A 23,888-nucleotide genomic window follows, 5' to 3' on the forward strand; every position below is an offset into this window, starting at 1 on the left:
GCTTTGAAATAAAAATTTGTTTTTCTAAGGTAAGCTGTAAATATTTAGATCTAAAGATGTGAAAAGTCTTTTCCAGATGTATTTTAAGAATAAAGCAACACTCCTTTGAGAGAAGCCGTTTACAATTGCACCTAGCTTCAAAATGAGAAAATGAGCACTAAGTTAAGTGATTTGGTTCAAGGTTACAAAAACCTTGTCTAAGTAAGAGCCTAACTCCCTACTGGTAATAAGGAGCATAAAATTTTGCAGCTTTTTTATTCCAACATGAGGTCTCGGAACCCTGGAGTCAGGAAGTTGACAAATTACTTATTTCACAAAGATTTACTAAGTATCCTTTAGGTGTCTCTGCTGGCCATACACGGAGATCAAGGTCAGAGAAATGTGAGGGGCCTTTGCCAGGTACGTTCTTCTTTACTTGGGAGAAGCAGAAATTAAATATGCAAAAAAAGCCCATTACTTAATGATAATTGTGGCAAGTGTCCCGTAGAAGACAATCAAGTAGTTATGAGTATCTGTTACAGAAGTCCTGCTCTAGTCTGATGAATCCAGAAAGACGTAATGAGGCCATGATGTCTGAATCCAGGTCTAAAAAGAAGCCATTTGGGGGCCTGCTGGGCACTCCAGTTAGAAGGAACAGCAGGAAGTTTTCCAGGCGGGAAAGAAAAGGAACAGGGCCAAGCGTGAGGAAATGGAAGCAGGCCAGAGTATTGAAGAAGCAACTGGAACCAAGACCTATTGTTTGAAGTTAGCCAGAAGTAAGACTTTCAGACAGCTTCTGCATCCCTGGGGGCACTGGGTTAGCTGGATATGTGAGCAGAAGGCAGGGAGTGAGTTGAGGGGTCACTGAAGTTTTGTAAGAAAGAAATTCATACTGGGAAAAAGTAGGCATACGTTCCACTTTATTTATTTATGTTTATTTTATTTTGTTATATTATTTTTTAATTTAACTTTTTAATTTCCGTATAGTTAACATACAGTCATATTAGTTTCAGGTATACACTTTAGTGACTCAACAGGTCTTACTGTACTCAGAGCTCACCACGCTGAGTGCACGCTTAATTGCCTTCACCTATTTCACCCACCTCCTCTCTGGTAATCACCAGTTCTCTAATTTTTAGAGTTTTTGTTTTTCTTTGTTTTGTTTCTTATAACCCACATATTAGTGAAATCATATGGATTTGCCTTTCTCTGGCTGACTTATTTTACTAAGAATTATACCCTCAAGATCCATCCATGTCGTTGCAAATAACATGCCACTTTATAGAGCGCATTTTAGTTAAATTTCAGAGCATAATAAAGTAGGTTTTATCCCCTTTATTTCACATACAAAGAAACTGGGCTCAGAAAGTGTAAATAATTTGTATAAAATTCCAGCAGACTAGCTCAAAAGCTGGCACTTGACTAATTTTTCTTAAGACTCTCCCTTCAAAACAAAACAAAACAAAAAACTATCAAGGAAATAGCATCATCAGCTTCACCAACACCACCACTCTGGAATCATAGACTTCTGTCTGGCCAAATAACAGAGCCATTTACCTCAGGACAGGAACTAACTACTGAGGTCATGCGCCTTACTTCAGTTCACAGATGAGGAAACTGGAGGCAAATGTTGCAGAATAATACTCCTAACACACCCAAGGCCATGACGATGTGAGTTACTGGAAGAGACTGGGTTTATCATGAAAGGCCACAGTGCTTTTCACTTTACAACCCCAGGCTGCAACCATGTTTCTGCAGCAGACTCAAAGGTTAGTGCCTAAGAGAACCACTGTACATCTAATACTTTGACAGACTGAGGCCGCCATATTTACTGAAAGAAGTCATCTTGAGGGGCCCCTGGGTGGCTCGGTTGGTTAAGCATCTGACTTTGGCTCAGGTCATGATCTTGCATTTTGTGGGTTCCAGCCCTGTATCAGGCTCTGTGCTGACAGCTCAGAGCCTGGAGCCTGCTTCAGATTCTATGTCTCCCTCTGGCAGTAACTCCCCAACTCATGCTCTCTCTCTCTTTCTCAAAAATAAATAAATGTTAAAAAAATTTAAAAAAAAAAGAAGTCATCTTGAACTTTAGAGGCAAAAAAACCTCATTTTATCCTTCTCCTTGATAATATCTGTTTTTGTTTCATCTACATAATTAGAAGTCCTTCTGTGTGAATAAACCAAGAAAATTTATTTTCTATCATCCCAGAGAGATAAGCCACCTTGCTCTCAATTCCAAAACTTTTCTGGAAACTTTGGGAGTTTCTGGGAATTGGATAACTATTCTGATACTGTAGAATAGAAAACCTTTGAGGTGGGCGGAATAGGAGAAAAAGCCAACTCAAAATTGGTTTTTAATGTTTTTAGATTTTTCAGGAAACCAAAACAGGGGCACTGTTTGCCTATGCCAAATTGTTTTCAGAATGGATGAATCTGTATATGTTCATAAAGAACATTCTGTTCAAAATGGGTAAATGCAAATTAATTGGGCTTTTAACATTAAAAACGAATGCCAGGGAGCAGGTATCTTAAGAGAAACAGTTCTGAAAAATCAAGTATCAATCATATTTAGTTAGGTTCTCCACTAGAGGGCAAGAAGGACATTTCAACACAACAGATGCCTTAATGACAGGCTGGCATTTGAGACCAGGCATGTTTCAGGTTATCTAATCGCCAGTGTTCATTCTTAAAATGTACTTAGTGTAATCACAAACAGTTGACTTTTAAATTTCTTCCAGGAAATCAAGAACAATCAATTCTTATACCTCTGTCTCTGAGCTCATTTGTTGTCATCTATAGCTGAATTTTTTCATTGTAACATTTTTAATAAAATCATTTTAAAAATTAAGAACTTACTAATTCATAAGAACTGTGCAGTAGGAGGCAGGCTGGATGGCAATTTTAGTGAGGAAAGGTACACTTGGACAAAGATGATTTTTAAAGCTCTTATAAAAAACATACTGGCTCCTTAGAATCTATTGACCATACTTGTGTTTTATAGGCATAAAGAAAATAAACTGCCATCAAGTTGCACCTCGTTCAGATAGAGGCACAAAGTAAAAATGAGTTCCTTGTATATCAGAGCACTCAGCTGCCACCTGCCTCTTCCCCAGTGCATGGTATCTAGAGCTGTTTCCTTGGAAATAGAGCCTGAGACAAGGGTTCAGGTGTTTGTGATTTACTGAGGTTGTGCTATTTCCTGTAAAAGAGAGAGTGAATCCTCATTGAGAAGGACAAGTAGCAGAGCAAATGTGTTCTCAGGTAGAGGTGGGCCTTGGCCTAACTCATAGGGAGGCTAGCATAGATTGCAAAGTTATCCACCCTTGTGGAAAAGGTGCTGAACTTTGATCCCCACTGTCAGTCAATCTTTGGTTGTGGACCATGATGTGGGAGAGTGTCAAGAAACTCAGCTGAGGGCTAAGGGCTGGTATCCTCAACTGAGGGCAATGGTCTATAGAAGGAGGCAGCTGTAGGCCCTGAAATATGATAAAAACCCTTGTGGAGGCATTCATCTTTGTAAACCGAGTTTTTATAAATTGAGTCTCCATATATATATATATATATATATATATATATACACACACACACACACACACACACACACACACACACACATACATATATATGTTTATCTTTGAGCACAGTTGTTTGTCTAAACTTCCTTTAATGCTACTACTTATTTTTCAAATGTCTTTTGTATGAGGTTGATCCACATCCAACAGTTCTTGACCTACAAGAACATCAATTTTATCAGTTTGATATGGTTCAACCTACTTTTTGTCTCATTGCTTTAATTTATTTCATTATTCTTTTACTCAATGTAACAAAAACCACATATACCATGTGGTATGTGCATCATGGAGTAGTCTCTTATTTTGAAACTTCAGGGCAGAATGTTCCTATGTGGCTTCATCTTGCTTAATGTGATCACTGTTTTACTCCTTTCACTAAAATATAAGCAGAACATTTTTTCAGATTTTTCAATTTGTTGAAGTTTACCCACATGTGACTGATTCAATACAACTCAGAACATTTCCTTTACAGCTATCAAATAATAGTACCCATTTGCCCTCAATAAGCCTTATGTTCCATATGTTCTGTGAATCAAGTAGAAAGCTTTTGTGGAAGGAAGATATGACCATGGGGTTGGACCCTTCTTCAGGTTGTTTAAAAATATTTACTTATCTCCCATTGGTCATTGAAACACTATCTTAGTTCTATTGAAGCATTAAAATGAAGCATAAGGTATCTCCTTTGCCCTCAAAGAATCAGAGGTCAACCACTAATCTCAATACTTTGTATTATTAAGAATGTATACTTATGATGGTCAGATCTTCTTGTCCATTGAGTTTTTTTTTTACTAGTATATAATGTATTTTCTTGTCTCTTATAATTTTTTTCTTAAGGTCCATCCATTTATAAATATAACATTGCTATTCCAGTTTTATTTTGTCTCATTTTGGATAGATAAATCTTTTCCTCTTATTTTCAATTTTTATACGTTTTCTTGTGTGTGTGTATTTTTTATTGACCAAATATTCTCTGGTCTTGATTTTTAATTGTACCTATAGAGATTTCTCTTAATGTATGAGATTATCTCACTACATGACCTTAATATTGTCATATTATTTTACATTTTCCATTACTACAATTTCTTTTCTCTCCAGCTTTCCACCCAAGAGATTTGGTTTTAGTTTACTAGTTTAAAAGTTTCATTCTATTTTGTTGTTATGATTGCCCTTAGCTTAGGGTCCACATTCATGTTCATATATCCTTATTAATATCTAAATCTTCTAGTAAGACAAGTCTCATCTTGCCCCTTCCATTACCTCTCATCATGTTGATATATTTCATTCTCAATTTTTATTTCTGCCATTTTATGGTTATAATTTCTGTCTTGTACATGGTCTTTCTTTTTTCTGTTTTCTTTTTTTAATGGCAAAACCATACTCAGAGTGCTTTATTACCCTCCTTCCTGAATTTCCTACTTCACCCTCCTGCATTTGTTTCTCTTCTTGATCTAAGAAGGACTTTAAAGCGGTCCTTATTTGGCAAATATTCTGAAGCTTTGTATGCCTGGGAATGCATTTTATGCTTCAAAATTTCAATAACATTTTAACAGTTTATCAAACTGTAGCTGATAAAAATGTTAGACAAATATGTACTATTATAAGCATTTTTATCCTAATTTGCAAAAGATCTTACTCTTTGGAATGGCTAAAACCTACTAACATAACATAACTAAACATAGGGGTTTTCTATGGACTTCTAATTTAGTAAATACCACATCCATTATGGTTTGAAGTTTGAATAAAAACTACCATGGCTGTTAGGATGTGCTTTTGCTGGGAAGATAGCAAGGAGTAAAAGGAGACAGATTCTCCAGGGATGAGATTTTAGAGATGAGATTCTCCAGGGACGAGGGCTGCCTCCAGTATTTAGCCTGTCTGCCCCACTTCCTTGGAGGTGGACCCCATTCCTCCATCTTTATATACACTGCTTCACAGTACATTTCAGGAATGACATGAGACCCTCCTAACACTCTTACCTTGTCTTCCGTATACCTTGAAACTGTCACTACACTCACTGCCTAGCCCCCCATCTTGCCCCACCTACATCCTGCGGTGCCTATTGTAACTTGGTCTTAGATTGCAGCCATTCCCGACATATTCTGACAGCCTTGCTCTCCTGATCTTAAGTCATACAGTCCTCAGCTCATTTGCTCTCTTCCTCTTCAACCTCTCCTCCTTACATTCTCAAAGATGCTGCTGGGAGTGGAGTGTTAGGGGAGAGCAGAATGGGGTCTGGTAGGGGGGTGTTTGGAAGTCGGGGAGAACACAGTTTGACCCCATCATGTTTGTGCCTGTTCCTCTTAAGAAACACTTTTCCAAATTTTTGTAATACATCGATTGACATCTGTTGACACACTCCTGGGTCCTGGGATAGGTTTCTTGCAACTTGGGAATAACTAGTTGCAAATTAGGAACAGCTGGAATTGGACTGAAAAATATTTATGAGGCTGAATCTTAATACCGAGCTGTATTTTTTATTATTTGTCCCATTGGAATATAATAGCTAATAGCCCTTATGTTCTATGGAAAAGAAAGAACAGGGGAGAAAAATATTCCACCAACATTATCTTTTGTGAAGAAAGAGTCTTTTGGTTTATGATTGTATTAGAATGAGTATGATATCAACAACAATTGAAAGCGATGTTTTGCTTGTAGTACTAAGCAAATAATTGTGCCCTTGAAGGTTAGAGGAAAGACAGAGAACAAATATGCTTCCTTGTCAATTCCAATTTCAGTTTCCCAAATTTGAATCCCGAATTTGAATGGTGCTGGAATATAGATGTTGTTCCATTTTCATTACAACCTGGGAGCTGTGCAATGAAAAAAGTGAATGGTGTAGTTCAACCCCTTAGGGAAGTCATTTTCTAGTTGAGAAAGAAGGAAGTCTAGATGAAAAATGTGAATAAACACAGGGATGTGGTATTTGTTTTCAAAACAGGCTGAACACAGAGTAGATGAGAAAAAAAAATTCCATTAAACTGCCCTTTAGAAAGTGGTCTTTAGAGGAAGGAATTCTAACTGTCCCAAGTCTGTCCCTCCTGGGATGGAAGAGAAAAGGCAAACAGTAAAAATAGTTTAATTTGGAAATTTTCAACCATATCTAAAAAGACTTATTACAAAGATCAGAGCAGAAAATTCCTGTTTTCTTACTGGTATTAGATTTACTGGTACTTAGACCCCAAAATAATGATATTAATGATCAACACTCAATAGGAAGTTTTCTCTGGGTTTATAAAACAATGAAAATATACCAAATGCCAACTGAGTATATGACAATACTCAGGGAATACACAGAGGGATGTTGTGAAACCTCGTAGTATTTATAAAAGTTCATACATACAAGGAGCAAGTAGCACAGTTAAGAACTGATATTAAGGATTCCAGATAAGATTCTTTTTTAGTTTTAATTTTTAATGTTTATTTATTTTTGAGAGAGAGAGAGAGAGAGAGAGAGAGAAGGAGGGAGAGGGAGAGAGAGAGCACAAGCAGGGGAGGGGCAGAGAGAGAGGGAGAGGGAGAATCCGACAGTGCAGAGACAGATGTGGGGCTCAATCCCGAGAACTGTGAGATCATGATGTGAGCTGAAATCAAGAGCTGGACACTTAACCAACTGAGTCATTCAGGTGCCCCTCCAGTTGAGATTCTATGGAGAGTTCATCTTTACCATTGATGGAGGTACAGCATCTAGCTCAGCTGTGGCTCAGTGCGGGAGATTCCAAGAAAGAAGCAATTTTTTTTTTTTTTTCTGAGACAGCATCATTTATCCATCAACAGAGTTCCTTTTATATGTCACAGACTCACCGAGTTATCTGAGTAGAGGAGGTACCAGAACTCATCTAGTTAGGGTCCAGAGTTTAAAGGTGAGGAAACCAAGGCCCAGAGCCAAAGTGATGTTCCCTAAGTCACATAAGGAGTTAGTGGCATAGGAAAAAAAAAATTAAAGATTTTATTTTTTATTTTTTATTTTTTTTTTAATTTTTTTTAAACATTTATTTATTTTTGAGACAGAGAGAGACAGAGCATGAACGGGGGAGGGTCAGAGAGAGGGAGACACAGAATCTGAAACAGGCTCCAGGCTCTGAGCTGTCAGCCCAGAGCCCGACGCGGGGCTCGAACTCACGGACTGCGAGATCATGACCTGAGCCGAAGTCGGCCGCTTAACCGACTGAGCCACCCAGGCGCCCCTAAAGATTTTATTTTTGAGTAATCTCTACACCAGCATGGGACTTGAACTTACTACCCCAAGATCAAGAGTCACATGCTCTACCAGCTGAGCCAGCCAGTCACCCCTGGCATGGGAAAAATTTTAATAATTTTTGGCATCACCAAAAAAGAGATGCTGCATCTTTAAATTCTAAAAATAAATATTTAAATTACTGATATTCTGTAGGTAAATTTTCAGGCTAGTGCAGAAGAGCTCTTTAAGACATATGGGTAGGAGTAGTATATTTCTCCCTGTCATTGAGAGCAGGTTTTTCCTCATAGCACATGTCATAAACTGCCCTCAGTAACAGAAATCTTGGATCACTCCCATGTTTTGTTCAAGGCATAGACTTTTTAAAAAAAATTTTTTAATGTTTATTTATTTTTGAGAGAGAAAGAGAAAGCATGAGTGGGGGGAGGGGCAGAGAGAGAGGGAGACACGGAATTCAAAGCAGGCTCCAGGCTCCGAGCTGTCAGCACAGAGCCCAGTGTGGGGCTTGGACCCATGAACCATGAGATCATGATCTGAGCTCAACCAACCACGCTCAACCAACTGAGCCATGCAGATGCCAAAGGCATAGACTCGAGCAATAAAGCGGATCCAGTGTTTGGTATACAACTGCTAGGGTATGATGGGTCCTACCCTCCAGCAGCTCGAAGTCTTTATGGGAAATAAGACAAACCCATATTTCGTACTCTTCATTCCCTTAGCAAGCATTTTGAAGGACTTCCACCTTTACATCGTAAGTGGAGGTGGTGCCTGAGAAGAAGTTTGCAAGACATTTAAGCAGTTCAAGAGAAACTAGAAATACAAACCTGCAGGTAGAGTTGGTAGCCTCAAACACAACTAAATTCATTTCCTTTTTGGGCAAAAGAATTGTGAGTGTTAGGGTGCCTGAGTGGCTCAGTCGGTTAAGTGTCCTACTTTGGATCACGTCATGATCTCAAGGTTCATGGGTTTGAGCCCCACATAAGTTTCTGTGTTGACAGCTCACAGCCTGGAGCCTGCTTTGGATTCTGTGTCTTCCTCTCTCTCTCTGATCCTCCTCTGCTCATGCTCTTTCTCTCTCTGTCACTCAAAAATAAATAAACATTAAAAAAAATAAGAAAAAATTTAAAGAAAAAATTGTGAGGGTCAAATAGAACACATGTGCATGATAGTTCTAGCTCAGAATTCCCTTGACTTGCAAAATTTCATACAAATGAGTTCTTTAGGAATGCAGTAAATGCATCCTAATTCTTCACTAATTCAGAATTCTTTAATTTTGCAAGTCAGAAAATCCTCTTTTCCATAGCCATCTCATTCATTCTTTCTTTCCTTAATTTATTTACCCAGTAATCATTTGCTTGTACTCTGTGCTGAGCAGGTCCTGTGCCAAGTGTAAAGGTCCTAAAACTGAATGACACAATCCACGTGATGCCCAAAGGCTTACACTTTCATAATGACAGCATTATATACCTATGAGATACACGATTTGCTGTAGGTATTGCTAAAATAGTTTGTCACATCTATTTTGAGGGATGTTCTTCAGACGGTTACACTGTAACTTGAGAGGTTCACAAGTCTACACCAGGAAACAGAAGTGGAAGTTACCGTTTACCAAAGATGAATGGAGTGAAAGAAATTTAGGAGAAGATATAGCTCAGCTAAGAAGCAATCTCAAAGGACTGAATTCTGAATAGCATTTGTAGCACTCTTGCCAATTTTAAAATGTTAACATTTCTCACAAATCTTCCTCTGCTTCATAATTTCTGGTAGCCAAGAAAACCACCTTCATCTTCATGTGGGAGGCCACCAAAGTTAGAGCTTTGAATTCCATTTCTCATGTGGAGTCAAGACGTAAAGAAGTGGTTTAACCACATTTTGCATGTTTTCTTTTTTTCTGGTTGTCGGGGTTCTGATTTCTTCAGTTGGTTTGAGCTCATTTATCTGTCTTTGTTAGAGAACTCGTTCGTGTTACCTTGGGAGAAGAAGTGACATTTATGAGAAAGCCCCACACTGGTAACAAACACTTCATAAGGCTTTATATTAGTGTGGTGGCAGCTGGGATCAAGAGTGTAATAAAAATCAACTGAATATTGTGTTCAAATACCACTTGTTGATTATCCCACAGTAGTGAGTGAGCAAAGGTCCAATTAATCTGTGATACAGTATCCAGGACATGAGTTTGCATCCAGGAGAAAAGTATGTTGTGTCTCATTTCACCTGAGCTTTCTATCTCACTCATCCTTCTATGCTGAATAATGCTCTGATGATAAAATTACTAACTTTTCAGTTTTTTTTGAGGCATAATAGTAATATGCTTTCCAGAACACTTAGCACCAAATAAACAGTCTTGAATGACTCTGTCCTTCACCATACACCTACTCACTGCATAGCAAGCCACTCACCTATGTAGAATTTATTTATTTATTTATTTTTTTAAGTAGGTTCTATGCCCAACACGGGGCTCAAACTCATGACCCTGAAATCAAGAGTCACTCATTCTACCGACTGAGCTAGCCCAGGTACCCCTGTAGAATTTATTTTAGTGGTTTAGCTTCATTGTTACCATTCTTATTGTGAGAAGATTTTCACACAATATTTTATTGTCCTCTGCACTTAGCATCTCTAGCCCTCATGCGGTACAAAGTCTCTCTATTCAGCAGAGATATCAACACTCAACATTAATTTTCTCCAAGGCTTCTCAGTGTGTCTTCCCTAATCAGTAGGAAAGTCATATCAACATGTCTACCTGATGCTTCTTCACTCATCCTAGGGCATAGGGGGTCTGGAGTCACCCAGGAAAATCTTGAGTCTGTTCCACACTGTAAGGCAATGCTTTAATATAAACCTTCTTCTTTATTCTCTCTCTTGGATTACATAAATCTTCCAAGCCCTCCGACCTCTCACTCCACTTCCACAGCCTTCCATATTTTGCACATCAGTCACAATGACTTTCTTTCTTTTTTTTTTTTTAATGAAAATCTGATCACACATGCCCCTTTCTTGCTTAAAGTACTTCACTGGTTTCTCATTGCCTGGAGAATGAAGTCAGACTCCTCATCTGACACATAAGCTCCATTGTATTATGTCTCCGGTGTGGCCTTTCATAACTATACCAGACACTCCTGACTGCTTCTGATCTCTGAATGAGGCACTCATGTCTTCAATATGTGGCTCTTCCTTTTGCAAAATGATGCACCCCACTCCCTTACCCTGGCACCCTGTCCTGTCTCCTGAGTAACTTCCCGGCATATTACCACTGTACCCTTGCTTTGAAAGCACAGTCTCTGAAACTTTCATCCTGGATTCCAGTCATGGCTCTGCCGTTTTCTAGTTCTAGACCTGGACTAAGTCATTCTGTCTCTGAGTGCTTTAATTTCCTCATCTGTGAAACAGGGTAATACCAGTGCTCACTAGAGTGTTGTGAAAAGTAAACTAATATGTGTAAGGAATTCATCATGTGAGTGCATAATAAATTGTTATGGCTAAATCCATTAACCTTCAAAGATATTATTATCACATTTTATTTTACATTTTTCGTCAGCTTGAGGATAATACAAAGGTAATCCCACTGTGATAAAAAAAAAATCATAAAGAGAAGAAAGCATTCCAAAGCCAAACATAAATGATTAGGGAAATACCAGTTAATTTGGATTCATCATTTTCTGTTCTCGTCTGTTGATTAGGGTAGTTAACACACAGTTTCTGAAATTAAAGATTAAAATGAAATGGATATAAATGAATGAGTGCCTATATTGGAAAGAAGGAATGGAGTATAAAAATAGGTATTACATAATTATTCAATTACTTTTGTAATCTTAGCTGAAAATTTTATTGGAAGGTTTCCAACATTTTTAAATTTTTGGATATTTACCCTATTATATCTTAAGCGACCAAGAGAATGAAAATTTGCCATTGTGCAAACTCTAATGATTTATATAATTACCCTAGAGCTTGGCCTAGGTATGCTAAAGATTCTGCTGCCTCCAGGACCAATTACCTGGGTCTAAGGTTTGAAATGGTACATAGAGTCCAGTCCTGAGCCATACTTAGGATCTCAGGAGACCTCAATGAATGAGAACTAAGCACTTCCAGATGATTTCTGGAATGCTATTTAGATCTCTAGTTGGCTCTGGGACCAGATCATGCTTCTATTTAAAGCGATGGTCTTAGGCAGCTAGGAGTCTTGATATTACGATACCCAGAGGATTTCATGGTTGGGAACAGAGTGTAATGTTTGGGATTTAGTGAAACTATAGCTTTAAATAAAAGCAGGCTCCATTTGTGAAAATCTGCTGGAACAGAGGGAGGGAAGCCTGAGGAGATGTGGAACAGGACCTCCTTGGCTATCCTAGCAGCCAATGATGGCACCCTCCCTGGGCTAAGGCCAGATTGTTGGGCTCCTCTGAATTTTACTGGAGGATTAGGAACTAGTCACTGCTCTACTGATTTACTGATCAAAGCAGGACCCTAGTGAGAGTGAAAGGGGGGCAATTATTTTCATAATCCTGATTTGCTCAGGACAATAGTAGGAACAAGGAATGCTCTGGCAAATCAGGTACTGTGGTTCCCCCGAAGTTGAAATGAGGAGAGATGGCGAAAAAAGGGGGGGCAGATTTATTATGAATGATAGCTCGTCCCTGCCCTTCATGTATGTGGGTCCCTCATTCTGCCTCTCTCTTTTCCTGCATTACCTTTGCCTTTTTCTATCTTAATAGGTTTAAATGTATGTATAATGCTTAGAAGACCCCTGCAACAATAAACATTTCTATATAAGCAAAAAGCCTCTCTCCTATTAAAATGGCACTGTGTTGTAAACTAATTGTAATACCCTCATCCTGTAAGATTGCAATGCTTATGAAGTCCCTATACATTGAGATTCTTAATGTTTGCAATACACAATGCTTTATATTCTGAGGAAGCATTTACTCTCTGTAGACACATCTGCATATACTGGGATCTGAGCATGATTGGTTTCTTTCACTTTGGAGCTTTTCATTTGAGGCCTATTGTGAGGATTGAGACATAAATATAACTTTGTTTCCTCTCTGTGAAATCTGCCATGTGTTTTAACAATTCATTTATTCAATAAACAATTAATAACTATCTATGCTATATGCCAAACACTGTTAAGAGTTTATGTGAGACACAAAGATAAATAAGATATGGTCTCATGCTCAATATATTCACCACTGACACTTTTTTTTCTATGTCAAGAATATCTGCCCATGTTTTTAATAACAAATCAAATCAAATTTAAATTCAAATTAAATGTGTACATTTGGAAGAATCTACTGTGGTCAGCGATAATATACTTATGTCATTGCTTAAATATCTATTTAAATGAAATTTAAACATTTATTTCTCCTTACTCCTACCCCTGATCACATCCTGGGCAACTTTTCTGTGAAGCTGAGTCATCCAATGGTGGCTATTCCTGAACATGAAATTCTTGATTCCAAAGAGGTAAATGTAAGATACAATTAGAGATATAGTTATCCATTTCCATGTGATATTAGGTTGTGGAAATAAATCTTATTTTAAAAAATATTAATAGTTAAAGTATTTTTAATATTGAAATTATTTAATTATTATTAAATTATTTAAATATTAAATTTAAATATCTAAATTTTAATTTTTTAAATGTTTATTTTTTTTTGAGAGAGAGAGACAGAGGATGAGCAGGGGAGGGGCAGAGAGAGAGGGAGACACAGAATCCGAAGCAGGCTCCAGGCTCTGAGCTGTCAGTACAGAGCCCGACTCGGGGCTTGAACTCACGGACCACGAGATCATGACCTGAGCCAAAGTCGGAGGCCTAACCGACTGAGCCACCCAGGCACCCCAATATTTACATTAAAAAAAAACTTACTGGCCCACTTTGTGTTGTTCAGAAGCAATTGATAGCTGAGTAAGTACATTCTTGCTGCTTGTCGATGTGAAAGGTGGTTCTAGAGGTCCCCATGTGTGTGGCACCTTGATCATAAACCAACTCTTTCTATCCCAATATCTGTCTTTGTGATTTCCACTTCGGATACATATGTGAAACACTGTTGTCCTGTCTCGACCGTCAAAGAGTGCCCATAATACTTATGGTGGGTGTTGTGAATCAGCAGCCCCAAAGTCTCATGGTGTCTCAGTTATAGCTCATTGGAAGGTGTCTGGTGAGCTCACTGAGCACTGCCCCCTGATCCCCTGGTAAATTCTGCTCAGGGCAGAATTCTGCATATAGGCAAAAGCATACCAGTTGAAACATACCTGTCAATTTTCATACAAATGTGCAGTCACTTCACATTTTGTGCCCCTCTTCGTAGGGGCACCTGGGTGGCTCAGTCTGTTAAGCGTCTGACTCCTGATTTCAGCTCAGGTCATGATGCCACGGTTCATGGGTTTTAGCCCAGGTTCAGGCTCTGGGCTGACAGTGTGGAGCCTGCTTGGGATTCTCTCTCTCTCCTCTCTCTTTGCCCGTCCCCTGTTCTCTCTTACTCTCTCTCTCTCTCTCTCTCTCTGTCAAAATAAATACACTTAATTTTTTTTTTGTATTTTTATAAATGCTGTGCCAAAGAGGCAAGGAAAAATTGTGTGCAGAAATTTTTAATTTTCTCTTAATCAAGAGCAAGGATAATTGAATAATGTTTTCTTCTTCTACATCCTCTCAAAGTGGTAAATGTGAGGGAAAATAAGTAATTTTTAAAGGGCTTTTAAGAAGGGGGTGAGATATCTCATGCTCTCATTTCAGATACCCTTGGATAGTAACTTCTGCAGCCGCCAAATTTAGAAAAAAATAAGCATAATACAAAAGAGAAGTATGAATAATACAGCTGCAAATAAAATGTAACTTTTCCCAAAGCATATTTTGTACAATTTAGGGCACATTACCCACTTTTCTTAAACTGAAATTCCTATTTCTGCAAATTTGAAAACTTTTCTCATATGAGACCATGTGGCTCTCTGCTATAACACTAGTCATTAAAACATAAAACTGTGTTATGAATAAGTGTGGATTTCTACCCTTGATCACTTCTTTGATTATTTTTAAATAGGATTATTGGTTCAATGACTATGGACATATGGAAAAATTTTAATACATATAGCCAAATTGTGTTCCTAAAAAATTGTAACAATTTACCCTAGGAGGAGCCTGTTTTTATAGCTGTTTTCGCATATTCTTGCCAGCATTGAGAATTATCATAATTGCCAATTTCTTGAGAGCTTACTATACGTTAAAAAGTATTATGCACTTTGCATGCTTTATTTCACTTAATCTTCACAAAACAAAGATAAGTACTATTATTGTTCCCATTTTACAGGTGAGGAAACTGAGGCTGAGGGAAATCATTATATTGCCTAGAACCAAATAGCTGGGAAGGGTCTGCTCCAACAGGAATTGAATCCAGATCTGACCGCCTAGAGCCTGAGCTCTTAAGTGCTGTACTACTCTGTCCAGCTCTCTACCTAAATCTCTCTATCCTATCGAAATCTTGCTTCCTTTTAAAGTCCTATTTTAGAATATTAATAATTTAAGAGAAGAAATTATCTTTCATCACATTATTTGCATTGTAAAAATTCTGTACTTTTCTGTGATTTTTGTCTGTTTTGTTTATGCATTATGCGTTTATCTACTGGTATTCTTATTGACTTGTGAACTCCCTTTATATTAAAGATATTGACTCTTTGTCAGTGTGCTAGCCCTTTTAGGGTGATAGTGGCAAATTGTGTAACAGTAAAAAATCAGACAAACCATTATGTCCAAAGGTGGAATGACTGAATAAATTTTACACTGATTTCGGTGAGTGTTTTCATAACTTCCCCATTCGGCCATTGAGTTGACAGCCTGCTCTGCATTTCTTGTCACTGATTAAGTAGCTTCTTGATTTCAGTAACCTGCAGAGGCTTACTTCTCTCCAGCTCTTAAGCCATTCCTTCTGTCATCTGATCTTTTTTTCTTTTTTAAGTAATCTCTACATCCATCTCTCTATGACCCTACCCACTCGCACTCTGTCTCTCTGTCTCTCTCCCTCAAAAATAAATAAACATTAAAAAAAGTTTTAAAAATAATCTCTACATTCAACGTGGGGCTCGAACTCACAACCCCAAGATCAAGAGTCATGCACTCTACCAACTGAGCCAGCCAGGTGCCCCCAAATTTTGCACATTTCAGAGGAATGTAAAAAACAGTAGTGACAATCAAATGTTTTCTTTCTTTCTTTCAAACGTAATAATTTTGGCTTCAACTCAAATAGCCTGTTTCTATGCAATAAGAGTGTTTCTACAGAGTAGTAGAAAAATCAGCTGGTTATTTAAATAACAAAGGTATCCAGTTCAGCTAGTAAGTGCTGAATTAAGAACCTTTGAACGTGTTGCAGAAAAGGATAGCTTCGATATCATATTTGTATTTTTTGCATCAAATATCATAATTCTAGGGACAAACTTAAAATCAAGCTAGTGGATAAGATTAACCAAAAGTGATTTCAACCTCAGATTTCAAACATATGGGAAACACCATAAAGGAAACTAAAGTTTGAAGTTTAACATTTGTGAGATAGTTACTGTTGGTGTTAAAAGACATGTAAATAATTAAGCAAAAGACCATTTTATGCTTCCAGTGTGCTGTGTTTTACTTGTTGGTAATACTGGCATGTTTGGAAGCAGTTTGACAACTTTTTATAACTCCTTATGATATGTGGTCAGACTGTAATATTGACCCATATATTTTCCTCAAACCCTCTCTTTTTATTTATTTACCTACAAAGCATCAAACAAGAAAACGATCTGTTTTTATGCAACAATTCCATTCATGTTTTAAAAGTTTTTATTCATTTATTTTGAGAGGGGGAAGAGGGGCAGAGAGAGAAGGAGAGAGGGAATCCCAAGCAGGCTCCGGGCTCAGCTTGTAGCCCAACATGGGGCTCGTTCTCATGAACCATGAGAACACGACCTAAGCTGAGCTCACGACAGTCACTCAACCAACTGAGCCACTCAGGTGCCCCTAAAACAATTCCATTCTTATGACTTTATGGCCTAAGGAGTAAACCATTCCAGTTATATATGCAGTGCAAATAATGAATTATGGAAGAAACTTGACTGGATCTCAGAATTTCCTCCTTGGTTTTTCCTTCATTTCTGAAGGCAGCGGCTTGTCTTTCTTACCGCCAGAGAATCCCACCTAGTGTTTTCTTTCAATCATGTTATTTGTAGATACTAGTTTTTAAAATTTGCTTTGAAATTCATTTAAAAACAAACAGACCTCAAATATATCTGATTTGATTTGCTCCTTGTTTTTATAAATCATAAGATTTATAAAATAACTTTTAAAAGAACTAACTCAAAACAACACTTTCACTTACAATCTAATTCAGTGGTTCTCAACTCTGTCTGAACATTAGAATTCACTGGGACTTTTTAAAAGCCTCAGTAGCAGGGTTCCACTCCAGGCAAATTAAGTAAAGGATCTCTGGAGGTGGGTAAAGACATTGATTGTTTGAAAAATCTCTCCCGTTGGTTCAAATGGACAACAGGAGTTGAGATCCTCAAATTCTAGCTCCTTTATTGGTAGTTTAGGAGGGCAAATTGAGTAAGTTATTCAATCTTGGAAGCTAACATTTGAAAGTAAAAGCAGGAGAATCATAACAAAAGTTTGTCTTGGAGAATGCTTTGAATTAATTAAAAATCTGGTCACATATTTCTGTCTAGTGTCATAAAGATTCAACCTGTGCTTTAACCTGGTAGATTAACTTTGAGAGCTCTGCTCTATGTTGAGATTCACTGCAATTTCTTTAGTAAAACCTAATATTTCTTTCTATTTTCTTTGATAGTCCCCACAAGCTTTGGAAAACCCATAGGCTGGGCAGGGGATAGCATTTGGCACAAGCTGAGTGTGAGGGTGGGGTGGAGGTATTACATTCCAAAGAATTTTTTTAGCATTCTATATGGCACTTTTAAAAATAGTTGGCTAGTGATGAGCTGTTATACAAGCAAAGGAGGGCACTTTCATACACGTCAATTGTTCACACCAATACGGTAGTTTCCAAGCAGGTGTATAACACCATCTAATTTATAGCAAACTCCCTGCGTGAGGTAAACGATTTCTGAGTAGAGTTACTTCAAAGAAATTAAATTCTAGTAGCAACAATTATTTCTGATTGTATTCATCATGTCTTGTGAATTTGGCAACACTTTGATCCACAACCATTCTATGACCCACTTGTCCTTCCACAGGCTTAACTGTGAAAGTCATACTGGGGAATGAGATAGAAAGAGACCTGCTGCTCCTCGCATCGCCTGCTACATGCAGCCCTAGGCCTATTTTATTTTTAACTTGAGGGTCGATTGATTTCCAAAAACATGATTAGATGCAGTTGATTCTGACCTTTTGGATCCACTTGCTAATAACACAACTTGAGAGCTAATCATTCACCAGCTGCCCATAAACACACACAAGGCAAATTCTTCTCCTATTTTCTCATTCCTTCGCTCTGCAGATTTTTTAGACATTTAAGAGTTAGCAAGATAACAATAGTGCTAGCAAGGTGACTAAGACTTTCTGGCTGCTGTGGTGCATATAAGCCTTTTTGTGTTCATTTTATTTTGAATTCCAGAACCTCTATTGATGTTTAAAGTTCTAATCTTAGGGAACACACATCTTGTTCCTTTATCTTTATCCTCCAGATGAGAACATAGAAAAGGGGAAATCAGTGTCTTGTCCATGGAAGCCACTCTCATTTTCTGGTTTGATTCAAGGGTAAAAATGAAATTATCAAGAAGAATGAATGGGCCCCCTCTACTCCCTTCAGGCAATTTCTCATAAATGTTATTTCTCAAAATCAGGCTTTGATAAATTTTGGATTGCTGAGTTCAAGGTTGTAATCTCAGGCAAGAACTCAGAATCTGGATATTATTAAGTGTTGATTAAAATAAAATTCCTATGCTTTGAAAGACAGCTGGCTAGAGGGCCAGGGTAAATTTATCTTATAAACACACCTACTGTGAATGCCTGAATGGGTAGCCCCCCCGCCCAGGCATCCAGGTAGACAAGGCAGTGATAACCAGAGGACACTCCTACCTCCAGGCGTGGCAGAACTGGAACCCATCAAAATGACTTTCCTGGGTTGTAAGCCTCCTGCCTGTTTTAGGGAAACATAATTTTTAAAAATTCTGCCAATCCAGAAATCATCTTAAAGATAGTAGAGGAAGGAGACAATTTTGTTATTGAATAAGCATTAAACCAGAATGTGATATATATATCGCAATCACACGGAGATTGCAAAGACAGGAGGAAATCTCACCCTGCATACAGCCGGGTAGATATAACCCATTATATATATGTTCTCAAGATAAACCATAATTCAATTCATCCTCAAGTAAGATTGGGCAGTAGCAATTGGGGTTACTACCTGTGTTAGTTAATCAGCTTTACATAAAGCTACAATACACTTTTCACGTCTTTATAACAGGAGGTAGGAATCAGCTGGGTAGGATCTTATCCTCTCTCAGAAACTAGGAAATGTGAGTGCTATCTCACTTGGACATTTACATTCAAAGGACATGGTTCTCAAAGTCTTGAGAAAGACATTCCTAGGTCTTAAAGTTGACAGAATTCCTGTCTAAATTTCAGAAGAATTTATATACATTTCAACAAGAGGAGAATGTATTTACAGCAACAAGGTTTTTTTTAAAAGATTTTTTAGTTGTTTTTGGGAGAGAGAGAGAGAGAGAGAGAGAGAGAGAGAGAGAGAGAGACTGAGAGACTGAGAGCAAGTAGAGAAGGGGCAGAGAGAGAAGGAGACACAGAATCAGAAGCAGGCTCCTGGCTCTGAGTGCTCAGAACAGACCCGAATTGAAGCTCAAACTCACAGACTGCGAGATCATGACCTGAGCTGTAGTTGGCCGCCCAACCAACTGAGCCACCCAGGCGCCCCTGCAACAAGTTTTTAAGGTAAATGCTCTATGAAGGAGAGATGGAAATTGCTTCCCTTATTTTCAACATGGAGAATGAAGTCTTTTCTTTTTCTTTTTTTTTGTTTTTATTAAAAAATTTTTTAATGTTTATTTATTTTTGAGACAGAGAGAGAGAGAGAGAGAGAGAGAGAGAGAGAGAGAGAGAGAGAGAGAATGAGTGAGGAGGGGCAAAGAGAGAGGGAGACACAGAATCTGAGGCAGGTTCCAGGCTCCTGCTGTCAGCACAGGGCCTGACATGGGCCTTGAACTCAAGAACCACGAGATCATGACCTGAACTGCAGTTGGATGCTTAACCAACTAAGTCAGCCAGGCATCCCTGAAGTCTCTTCTTTTTAATTTCTCTTTGTTCTTACACTTGGTTGACAAGGGGGCAGAACTGAAATCTGAGAGAGTATTACTCTAAGTAGTCATTAAAAAGACACAGGTCTTACTTATTATTTCTTCTCTAGGGATGCAGTTGAATATTCTATGTGAGAGGTGCAGGTTTGACAATTTTGGGGGCTCTCCTTCCAAGTCGTCTCAATATATTCATGTTGGGTTTTGTATAGGAATGAGTCATAGTAAAGCTGAGCAAGTCAGAAACTCCTTGGACTTCCATTCCTGCATGTGCTAATTTTTCAAGATAAACAAACAAAATAAGATCTAGCCTCCCTTATACCTACCTTCTCTATCTATCAAGCTACGTTTATAGCACTGCTAATTACTGAACATTTTATAGCTTCTGGCTTCTGGATAATGAATTCTCATACTAGATCTTGTGTTCTCACACCAGAGTTAGTAGTTATGTCAATGTCCAAAACATATTTAAAATCTTTCAGAAAAAAAGTGAGTATGCAGCAATAATATTATACACATTTCCCAGAAATGGCTTTTTTTCTGGATACATGAAATATGGCTTCATACTTACAAGGACACGTATGGAGGTCATTTTGCTTTCATTTGGCAGAGAAGAGTATACATGAATGGTTTTGTATAAAAAGGGAATAAAAAATTTACACAGCACATTCTTCTAAGAAATGCTTTCTGTAACATTGGCTTAAAGTTTTACAGCACTACATGACTTATTATCCAAAGTTCACTCAAAACAAATAAAACAATTGGAATTCGAGTCCCTTCAGAATTATGATTTTTAAAAATGCCTTCAGCTCTTATTTATATTTTCTTATTTCCAAAATAAGTGTGTTGTTCAACTGGCAGCATGATAAAAAATCCTGAGACTTAGTGCTAGTCTGAAAAATAAGGATTGATTGATTTATTTTATTAATGAACTTCATCTTTCTGAAATGTTGGACCTCTGTTTTTCCCAAGTTACTTGACGCCTTATATACTGAGATGGGCAAGGGAAACTAGAAACTTCATGAAATGTTGAAAATCCTGACTCCGCCTGTCATAGGATAATGTATCATTTCAAACCAGCTGCTCGATTGTGATGCCAAATGTTACTTTGATCTGCCAGTGGGTTCAGGAAGAACTGAGAAATAGTGCTGAGTTTGCCAGTGTGACAACAGACGATGGACTACCTGTTCCTCTTCCATCTGACTCAACTATTTATGTGATGATGAATCTTATATTGGAAAGAGAATTCCGAGGGCATTTCGTCCAATATTTTACTGAATGTTATGATCCTGTCTGCAATTATATCCTTATGCATCTTCTGTTTAAATACTTCTGATGACAGACGGTTGATCATTTACAAGCCAAACATAATGTGGGTTTCCGTAGATGGCTGTGACACACTAATAACTACACCAGCAGCAAAGACAAATAGAAAACACTGGACTGGCTAGGGTTTAGTTTCAAATGCTGTGGCTTGGCCATGCTATTTAATTTTTGTGGGCCTCAGTTTCATTCTCTGTAAAATGAGATCAAGGATAATGGAGAAGATCTGCATTTATGCATGCAAAGTGCTTAGCATATAAAATACATAACACTTCATAAGCATTAGCTAAAGGATGATGATTCCTTTAAATCTCTTGTAGTATTAGCTACCAAATGTCGGTGCTTTCGGGAAAATCAAAAAAATGGTAGTTTTTCTTTGTTAGAAAGAAAAGGAGGAGATGCGATTTAGTCATTTTCTCCTTTTATTTTAAAGCTTCACAGAATCGCAGATGATGAAGGCTACAACTTACTTATTTTATGACTGATTTTCTGTAGCCAGAACAAATCAGTACATTAGTGAAGGTACCCCCTTGTTTTAGTAGCATTTTCCTTACCTCCTCCTCCTCATCTAACAAATGTGGTTTCTCCTAAATGATACAGAATATAACCACCTTTTCCAATTCTGCCTAGCTGCCTGGCCATATTGTACTGAGATTTTCTATCTGCTTTACTTACCTCTTGCACATAGCTCGCATTTCTCTTGGAGCCAGCTTTCCCAGACCACTGTGTCATCACCCTATGATCCAGACCAGAGCATAGCAGGCAGAGTTACTTATAGAAGAGCAGTGGACCTCTTTGCTTCTCCACCTGCCATTTTGGAATGCTCCACTGACACCTGGAAGTATAAAGTTATGGTCATTTTTCTCCATTGGTGCCATTCTGTCACAATGTTGGTTCAGAGTAATGTTTGAGAAGTAAATTTTTCTTCTGCCCTCATCTCTGATACTTTCTTTTAAACTTTCTTTCTTGACTTGTATAATCTACTGATATCCAGCCCACTCAGTTTAGTTTACGTCACCTGTTCGAGAGACTCTAACCCTGTCAAATAGGAACATGGAGAGATTGATGGATCAAGAGATTATGAAAATCCCTCCTGTGCCACACAGCAGCATTACCAAGCCAATTGACTCAATATATGAAATGAAAACAACAGAAGGTTCATTTGCGGTCTCTGTCTTTTGTAGTGTTCCATTTTGCAAAAGCTGGGACTTATTCCAATCCCACTTCACTTTACCTCCTTGTTTGAGATGTTACATTCTAGGGAATGATGCAGTCATCAGTGCTAAAGGAAAGGGTAGCAGCCAAGTGATTGGCAGGTGAGAGCTTGTGGGTGGGATATGGCAACGCTGTACCTTAAGGCTGCACCAGCCCCTCAAAGCCATTGTAACCCCTTGAACGAGGCCAGAGCTGCTCTTCTGAGCTCTCAAGAGATCAGTCTGATGTGAAGGTACAGCTGTACCTGTACAGCTACAGGTCTTTGTTATGCCATTAATTGTGGAATAAGAAAGCTCCCGAGGGCGGAAAAATTCCTACTGTAAATATTTTTTTTTAATTTTTTTTAACGTTTATTTTTTATTTTTGAGACAGAGAGAGACAGAGCATGAATGGGGGAGGGTCAGAGAGAGGGAGACACAGAATCTGAAACAGGCTCCAGGCTCTCAGCGGTCAGCACAGAGCCCGATGCGGGGCTCAAACTCACGGACCGCGAGATCACGACCTGAGCTGAAGTCGGACGCTTAACCGACTGAGCCACCCAGGCGCCCCTGTAAATATTTTTTAATATGAGACTCCATGCCCAAATATTAACATATAATATATAATTAATATATTAATATTAATATATAATTTTCAGATTTTTAACATGTTATTTATCTCATTAAGCTGACTATTATTTTCTCTTATCTTGCAGCAATGAAGTTGGAGCAGAAGCTGAAAACACAGGCCAAGCTGAAGTTTTCTGGAATGCTGGTGCTAATCACTTGCTAGATTTGATGTGTAATTTCTTTTTTCCAGTATGACTGTTTCCTTGATGAACTGCAGTGCAGAAGTGGAAGTAAAAAAAAAAAAAAAAAAAAAAGTCCTGTAGGCATATAGCATCACAGTACCCTACTAACCTTCAGCACAGGAAAGATTTATCCACAGCTTCTCGCACCACTGTTAGAGCCTTTAATGCCTTCTATTAAGCTGACAGCAATACTAACATGCCCCTATATTTAGCAGCCAAATAAAGAAGAATCATGGGTAAATAGAAGAGTGGTTGTGACTATTTTTCAACACCAGTATTATTTAAGGCACACATTACTTACTGAATCTGGTCTTATTTCCCTTTTGATATATTTGTTTTACATGTAAAGAAAATGAACAACTTAAAAAAATAAGCCCATGCCTGCCTTCAGGAGATACTGATATTGAGGGGTTCATTGGGGTGACCTTGAACATGAGAAAGTTGGTATTTCACATAACACACCCTGGTTTCCTGTCGTGTTTGGGTTCAGGACAGACTCTGTGCTGGGGCAGCCCAGTGATGTTGAGCATCA

General features: G+C 38.1%; 1 protein-coding gene across 3 annotated transcripts in view; it reads left to right on the forward strand.

Annotated features, from left to right (window-relative positions):
• MLIP (muscular LMNA interacting protein) overlaps positions 1–23,602 on the forward strand; it is a 252,167-nt gene extending 228,565 nt beyond the window's left edge. For 2 of the 3 annotated variants that reach the window (XM_040473783.1, XM_040473785.1), the window contains one exon: positions 23,261–23,602. In XM_040473783.1, the coding sequence (XP_040329717.1) occupies positions 23,261–23,266 (6 nt within the window). In that variant the 3' untranslated portion in view covers positions 23,267–23,602. Of the gene's footprint in view, positions 1–13,149; positions 13,204–23,260 lie in introns of all 3 variants that reach the window. The other variant, XM_040473782.1, reaches the window with a different exon arrangement.
• The last annotated feature ends 286 nt before the right edge of the window (positions 23,603–23,888 follow it).

This window comes from Herpailurus yagouaroundi, unplaced genomic scaffold (assembly GCF_014898765.1).
Source record: "Herpailurus yagouaroundi ecotype Mexico unplaced genomic scaffold, PumYag 139, whole genome shotgun sequence".
Lineage (NCBI taxonomy): Eukaryota > Metazoa > Chordata > Mammalia > Carnivora > Felidae > Herpailurus > Herpailurus yagouaroundi.